The following is a 7,500-nucleotide window of genomic DNA, read 5'->3' as shown; positions in this document are numbered from 1 at the left end:
GAGGAGGGGGGGAAGTCTCAGAGATTACAGGAGTGAGTGTTGAATACATGCTGGTGTTACAGCTCTCAGAGATCAGTCTAACAATACATATCGGTTCTGTCTATCAGTTATCGGCCGATCTCTAGACGTGTGATTGTTCAGTGTGTGTGTGTGTGCTCCTCCAGTGATGTGTGTACTCAGTGTGTGTGTGTGTGTGTGTGTGTGCTCCTCCAGTGATGTGTGTACTCAGTGTGTGTGTGTGTGTGTGTGTGTGCTCCTCCAGTGATGTGTGTACTCAGTGTGTGTGTGTGTGCTCCTCCAGTGATGTGTGTACTCAGTGTGTGTGTGTGTGTGTGCTCCTCCAGTGATGTGTGTACTCAGTGTGTGTGTGTGTGTGTGTGTGCTCCTCCAGTGATGTGTGTACTCAGTGTGTGTGTGTGTGCTCCTCCAGTGATGTGTGTACTCAGTGTGTGTGTGTGTGTGTGCTCCTCCAGTGATGTGTGTACTCAGTGTGTGTGTGTGTGTGTGTGTGTGCTCCTCCAGTGATGTGTGTACTCAGTGTGTGTGTGTGTGCTCCTCCAGTGATGTGTGTACTCAGTGTGTGTGTGTGTGTGTGCTCCTCCAGTGATGTGTGTACTCAGTGTGTGTGTGTGTGTGTGTGTGTGTGTGTGCTCCTCCAGTGATGTGTGTACTCAGTGTGTGTGTGTGTGTGTGTGTGTGCTCCTCCAGTGATGTGTGTACTCAGTGTGTGTGTGTGTGCTCCTCCAGTGATGTGTGTACTCAGTGTGTGTGTGTGTGTGCTCCTCCAGTGATGTGTGTACTCAGTGTGTGTGTGTGTGTGTGCTCCTCCAGTGATGTGTGTACTCAGTGTGTGTGTGTGTGTGCTCCTCCAGTGATGTGTGTACTCAGTGTGTGTGTGTGTGTGTGCTCCTCCAGTGATGTGTGTACTCAGTGTGTGTGTGTGTGTGTGCTCCTCCAGTGATGTGTGTACTCAGTGTGTGTGTGTGTGTGTGCTCCTCCAGTGATGTGTGTACTCAGTGTGTGTGTGTGTGTGTGTGTGTGCTCCTCCAGTGATGTGTGTACTCAGTGTGTGTGTGTGTGCTCCTCCAGTGATGTGTGTACTCAGTGTGTGTGTGTGTGTGTGTGTGTGTGCTCCTCCAGTGATGTGTGTACTCAGTGTGTGTGTGTGTGTGTGTGTGTGTGTGTGTGTGTGTGTGTGTGTGTGTGTGTGCTCCTCCAGTGATGTGTGTACTCAGTGTGTGTGTGTGTGTGCTCCTCCAGTGATGTGTGTACTCAGTGTGTGTGTGTGTGTGCTCCTCCAGTGATGTGTGTACTCAGTGTGTGTGTGTGTGTGTGTGTGTGTGTGTGTGTGTGTGTGTGCTCCTCCAGTGATGTGTGTACTCAGTGTGTGTGTGTGTGTGTGTGTGCTCCTCCAGTGATGTGTGTACTCAGTGTGTGTGTGTGTGTGTGTGTGCTCCTCCAGTGATGTGTGTACTCAGTGTGTGTGTGTGTGTGTGTGCTCCTCCAGTGATGTGTGTACTCAGTGTGTGTGTGTGTGTGTGTGCTCCTCCAGTGATGTGTGTACTCAGTGTGTGTGTGTGTGCTCCTCCAGTGATGTGTGTACTCAGTGTGTGTGTGTGTGTGCTCCTCCAGTGATGTGTGTACTCAGTGTGTGTGTGTGTGTGTGTGTGTGTGTGTGTGTGTGTGTGTGTGTGTGTGTGTGTGTGTGCTCCTCCAGTGATGTGTGTACTCAGTGTGTGTGTGTGTGTGTGTGTGTGTGTGTGTGTGTGTGTGTGTGTGTGCTCCTCCAGTGATGTGTGTACTCAGTGTGTGTGTGTGTGTGTGTGTGTGTGTGTGTGTGTGCTCCTCCAGTGATGTGTGTACTCAGTGTGTGTGTGTGTGTGTGTGTGTGTGTGTGTGCTCCTCCAGTGATGTGTGTACTCAGTGTGTGTGTGTGTGTGTGTGTGTGTGTGCTCCTCCAGTGATGTGTGTACTCAGTGTGTGTGTGTGTGTGTGTGTGTGTGTGTGCTCCTCCAGTGATGTGTGTACTCAGTGTGTGTGTGTGTGTGTGTGTGTGTGTGTGTGTGTGTGTGTGCGTGCGCGCGCGCGCTCCTCCAGTGATGTGTGTACTCAGTGTGTGTGTGTGTGTGTGTGCTCCTCCAGTGATGTGTGTACTCAGTGTGTGTGTGTGTGTGTGTGTGTGTGTGTGTGTGTGTGTGTGTGTGTGTGTGTGCTCCTCCAGTGATGTGTGTACTCAGTGCTGTGTGTGTGTGTGTGTGTGTGTGTGCTCCTCCAGTGATGTGTGTACTCAGTGTGTGTGTGCTCCTCCAGTGATGTGTGTACTCAGTGCTGTGTGTGTGTGTGTGTGTGTGTGTGTGTGTGTGTGCTCCTCCAGTGATGTGTGTACTCAGTGTGTGTGTGCTCCTCCAGTGATGTGTGTACTCAGTGCTGTGTGTGTGTGTGTGTGTGTGTGTGTGTGTGTGTGTGTGGTCCTCCAGTGATGTGTGTACTCAGTGTGTGTGTGTGTGTGTGTGTGTGTGTGTGTGCTCCTCCAGTGATGTGTGTACTCAGTGCTGTGTGTGTGTGTGTGTGTGCTCCTCCAGTGATGTGTGTGTGTGTGTGTGTGTGTGTGTGTGTGTGTGTGTGCTCCTCCAGTGATGTGTGTACTCAGTGTGTGTGTACTCCTCCAGTGATGTGTGTACTCAGTGTGTGTGTGTGTGTGTGTGTGTGTGTGTGTGCTCCTCCAGTGATGTGTGTACTCAGTGTGTGTGTGCTCCTCCAGTGATGTGTGTACTCAGTGTGTGTGTGCTCCTCCAGTGATGTGTGTACTCAGTGTGTGTGTACTCCTCCAGTGATGTGTGTACTCAGTGTGTGTGTGTGTGTGTGTGTGTGTGTGTGTGCTCCTCCAGTGATGTGTGTACTCAGTGTGTGTGTGCTCCTCCAGTGATGTGTGTACTCAGTGTGTGTGTGCTCCTCCAGTGATGTGTGTACTCAGTGCTGTGTGTGTGTGTGTGTGTGTGTGTGTGTGTGTGTGCTCCTACAGTGATGTGTGTACTCAGTGCTGTGTGTGTGTGTGTGTGTGTGTGTGTGTGTGTGTGCTCCTCCAGTGATGTGTGTACTCAGTGCTGTGTGTGTGTGTGTGTGTGTGTGTGTGTGTGTGCTCCTCCAGTGATGTGTGTACTCAGTGCTGTGTGTGTGTGTGTGTGTGTGTGTGTGTGTGTGCTCCTACAGTGTTGTGTGTACTCAGTGCTGTGTGTGTGTGTGTGTGCTCCTCCAGTGATGTGTGTACTCAGTGCTGTGTGTGTGTGTGTGTGTGTGTGTGTGTGTGTGTGCTCCTCCAGTGATGTGTGTACTCAGTGCTGTGTGTGTGCTCCTCCAGTGATGTGTGTACTCAGTGCTGTGTGTGTGTGTGTGTGTGTGTGTGTGTGTGTGTGTGTGTGTGTGCTCCTCCAGTGATGTGTGTACTCAGTGCTGTGTGTGTGTGTGTGTGTGTGTGTGTGTGTGTGTGTGTGTGTGTGCTCCTCCAGTGATGTGTGTACTCAGTGTGTGTGTGTGTGTGTGCTCCTCCAGTGATGTGTGTACTCAGTGCTGTGTGTGTGTGTGTGTGTGTGTGTGTGTGTGTGTGTGTGCTCCTCCAGTGATGTGTGTACTCAGTGTGTGTGTGTGTGTGCTCCTCCAGTGATGTGTGTACTCAGTGCTGTGTGTGTGTGTGTGTGTGCTCCTCCAGTGATGTGTGTACTCAGTGCTGTGTGTGTGTGTGTGTGTGCTCCTCCAGTGATGTGTGTACTCAGTGCTGTGTGTGTGTGTGTGTGTGCTCCTCCAGTGATGTGTGTACTCAGTGCTGTGTGTGTGTGTGTGTGTGTGCTCCTCCAGTGATGTGTGTACTCAGTGCTGTGTGTGTGTGTGTGTGTGTGTGCTCCTCCAGTGATGTGTGTACTCAGTGCTGTGTGTGTGTGTGTGTGTGCTCCTCCAGTGATGTGTGTACTCAGTGCTGTGTGTGTGTGTGTGTGTGTGTGTGCTCCTCCAGTGATGTGTGTACTCAGTGTGTGTGTGTGTGTGTGTGTGTGTGTGTGTGTGTGTGTGTGTGTGTGTGTGTGTGTGTGTGTGTGTGTGTGTGTGTGTGTGTGCTCCTCCAGTGATGTGTGTACTCAGTGCTGTGTGTGTGTGTGTGTGTGTGTGCTCCTCCAGTGATGTGTGTACTCAGTGTGTGTGTGCTCCTCCAGTGATGTGTGTACTCAGTGCTGTGTGTGTGTGTGTGTGTGTGTGTGTGTGTGTGTGTGTGCTCCTCCAGTGATGTGTGTACTCAGTGCTGTGTGTGTGTGTGTGTGTGTGTGCTCCTCCAGTGATGTGTGTACTCAGTGCTGTGTGTGTGTGTGTGTGTGTGTGCTCCTCCAGTGATGTGTGTACTCAGTGCTGTGTGTGTGTGTGTGTGTGTGTGTGCTCCTCCAGTGATGTGTGTACTCAGTGCTGTGTGTGTGTGTGTGTGTGTGTGTGTGTGTGTGTGTGTGTGTGTGTGTGTGTGTGTGTGTGTGTGTGTGTGTGTGTGTGTGTGTGCTCCTCCAGTGATGTGTGTACTCAGTGCTGTGTGTGTGTGTGTGTGTGTGTGCTCCTCCAGTGATGTGTGTACTCAGTGTGTGTGTGCTCCTCCAGTGATGTGTGTACTCAGTGCTGTGTGTGTGTGTGTGTGTGTGTGTGTGTGTGCTCCTCCAGTGATGTGTGTACTCAGTGCTGTGTGTGTGTGTGTGTGTGTGTGTGCTCCTCCAGTGATGTGTGTACTCAGTGCTGTGTGTGTGTGTGTGTGTGTGTGTGCTCCTCCAGTGATGTGTGTACTCAGTGCTGTGTGTGTGTGTGTGTGTGCTCCTCCAGTGATGTGTGTACTCAGTGCTGTGTGTGTGTGTGTGTGTGTGTGTGTGTGTGTGTGTGTGTGTGTGTGTGTGTGTGTGTGTGTGTGTGTGTGTGTGTGTGTGTGCTCCTCCAGTGATGTGTGTACTCAGTGCTGTGTGTGTGTGTGTGTGTGTGTGCTCCTCCAGTGATGTGTGTACTCAGTGTGTGTGTGCTCCTCCAGTGATGTGTGTACTCAGTGCTGTGTGTGTGTGTGTGTGTGTGTGTGTGTGTGTGTGTGTGTGTGTGTGTGCTCCTCCAGTGATGTGTGTACTCAGTGCTGTGTGTGTGTGTGTGTGTGTGTGTGTGCTCCTCCAGTGATGTGTGTACTCAGTGCTGTGTGTGTGTGTGTGTGTGCTCCTCCAGTGATGTGTGTACTCAGTGTGTGTGTGTGTGTGTGTGTGTGTGTGTGTGTGCTCCTCCAGTGATGTGTGTACTCAGTGCTGTGTGTGTGTGTGTGTGTGTGCTCCTCCAGTGATGTGTGTACTCAGTGTGTGTGTGTGTGTGTGTGTGTGTGTGTGTGTGTGTGTGTGCTCCTCCAGTGATGTGTGTACTCAGTGTGTGTGTGCTCCTCCAGTGATGTGTGTACTCAGTGCTGTGTGTGTGTGTGTGTGTGCTCCTCCAGTGATGTGTGTACTCAGTGCTGTGTGTGTGTGTGTGTGTGTGTGTGTGTGTGTGTGTGTGTGCTCCTCCAGTGATGTGTGTACTCAGTGCTGTGTGTGTGTGTGTGTGTGTGTGTGTGCTCCTCCAGTGATGTGTGTACTCAGTGCTGTGTGTGTGTGTGTGTGTGTGCTCCTCCAGTGATGTGTGTACTCAGTGTGTGTGTGCTCCTCCAGTGATGTGTGTACTCAGTGCTGTGTGTGTGTGTGTGTGTGTGTGTGTGTGTGTGTGTGTGTGCTCCTCCAGTGATGTGTGTACTCAGTGTGTGTGTGCTCCTCCAGTGATGTGTGTACTCAGTGCTGTGTGTGTGTGTGTGTGTGCTCCTCCAGTGATGTGTGTACTCAGTGCTGTGTGTGTGTGTGTGCTCCTCCAGTGATGTGTGTACTCAGTGCTGTGTGTGTGTGTGTGTGTGTGTGTGTGTGTGTGTGCTCCTCCAGTGATGTGTGTACTCAGTGCTGTGTGTGTGTGTGTGCTCCTCAGGACGAGTCTCTGCAGCGGCTCCAGAAGGAGTCCGAGGCGCTCCAGCGCTCATACGCTCATTACTTCGATCAGACGGTCATCAATAACGAGATCGACGACACCATCCGCATGCTGGAGGAGGCCATCGACCTGGTGTGCAGCACTGCGCAGTGGGTGCCCGTGTCCTGGGTGTACTAGCCACACACACACACACACACACACGCCACGGACTACCAGTGCGGAGTGTTGTATATATCTATACATATATAAATATCTATAAATATGAATATATAAGTCATAGATATGGTCCTGTACTAATACCGAGGGGGTTGATGACATTTTATACTGTTTTCTTTTTAAATGTACGAGACGGCGTCTCTGAGCAATGATGAGCACAGTCTGTCAATCAATCCTTACCTGTGGGCGTGGCTTCGTGACTCCACCCACTGACGGTGTACAAGCACAGCTCACACACACACACACACACACACACACACACACACACACCCCTCTGTTTACAGTAGGTTTGCACAAGGGCAGCTCTTCCTCGGTTGCTCCTCTTCCTCGACGTGTCCGTGTCTCTCCCGAATCCGAACGGACACTTCCCTCATTCCCTGTGTTAGTGACGTGTTTGTAAATGTCCTGGATTTGATTTCTTGTGCGGAAACGGGGTGGAAAATATTCATTCCTAGATGGATCCTTTCAGAAAATGTGCTGTCTTAAAAGAGTATTATTGTTTTACTCCTGAGAAAAACCGAGAGGATTTTATTGTGTGTAAATGTTTCAATGGTGCGTTCCTTTTGCGGTTGAAATGAAGTAGTGTGTGTATAAACAACTGAACAGACTGTGTGAACTCTTCATTTCATATTGCCCAGTGTAAACTCCTCTGCAAAGGACAAAACTGCTCTCCGATATGTTTTTTTTATCTATTTCCTTTCATGTGTTGAAAAAGTAAATTGCTTTTGAAAACAGGTCATGCATGTTGTTTTTGTCAGTGATGATGATTTAAAACTTTTATTTATTGATATAGCACATTTAATATGCTCATTTCTCCAGCAGATGGTGCTGTTTCACACAGTTCATCACGTGGTGTCTCACACACAACTGCATCCAGGAACACATCTGAGTGTGTGTGTGTGAAGTCAGATATCTGATCAATGTTTTATAATGCGAAGTATGAAAGCGTTTTCAGTTGGTTTAATAACAGAGACAGAGTTGGGCTTGTTTATTATTATTATAATTATTATGGAAATATAGAGCAACTTCTTTCGAATGTTTTTCAAGCAAAAATCTGATGGTGAAGCTCACGTTAAAACACGTGACAGTGTGATGACGTCATCGTCTTCCGGGTCTGGTGCTCGCGCTGTCACTCACAGACGCCTCCTTCTGGAATAACAAACACACACACACACACACACTGTGATCAAAACTCAGGTAAACATTCACACCAGCAGCCCCGGAACCCTGACCGCGAGTCTCAGTAGTGTTGTCTAGGTAGGCAACACACTACTTTGTGAGGCT

The 7,500-nt window shown here is 49.8% G+C and overlaps 2 protein-coding genes across 14 annotated transcripts in view; both read left to right on the top strand.

The window, feature by feature from the left end:
- caskb (calcium/calmodulin-dependent serine protein kinase b) overlaps window positions 1-6,950 on the top strand; it is a 92,932-nt gene extending 85,982 nt beyond the window's left edge. For all 7 annotated transcript variants that reach the window (XM_081381229.1, XM_081381226.1, XM_081381228.1 and 4 more), the window contains one exon: window positions 6,001-6,950. In XM_081381229.1, the coding sequence (XP_081237355.1) occupies window positions 6,001-6,177 (177 nt within the window). In that variant the 3' untranslated portion in view covers window positions 6,178-6,950. The remainder of the gene's footprint in view (window positions 1-6,000) is intronic.
- Window positions 6,951-7,334: 384 nt separating this feature from the next.
- The window catches only part of LOC308699786 (ubiquitin carboxyl-terminal hydrolase 9X-like), a 67,259-nt gene continuing 67,093 nt past the window's right edge, over window positions 7,335-7,500 (top strand). For all 7 annotated transcript variants that reach the window (XM_081380806.1, XM_081380804.1, XM_081380802.1 and 4 more), the window contains exon 1: window positions 7,335-7,413. The gene's annotated coding sequence lies outside the window, so the exon portion shown is untranslated. The remainder of the gene's footprint in view (window positions 7,414-7,500) is intronic.

This window comes from Scardinius erythrophthalmus, assembly GCF_964197995.2.
Source record: "Scardinius erythrophthalmus genome assembly, chromosome: 12".
NCBI lineage: Eukaryota > Metazoa > Chordata > Actinopteri > Cypriniformes > Leuciscidae > Scardinius > Scardinius erythrophthalmus.
The sequence above is the reverse complement of the archived record's forward strand: the minus strand, read 5'-3'. Positions and strand labels throughout refer to the sequence as shown.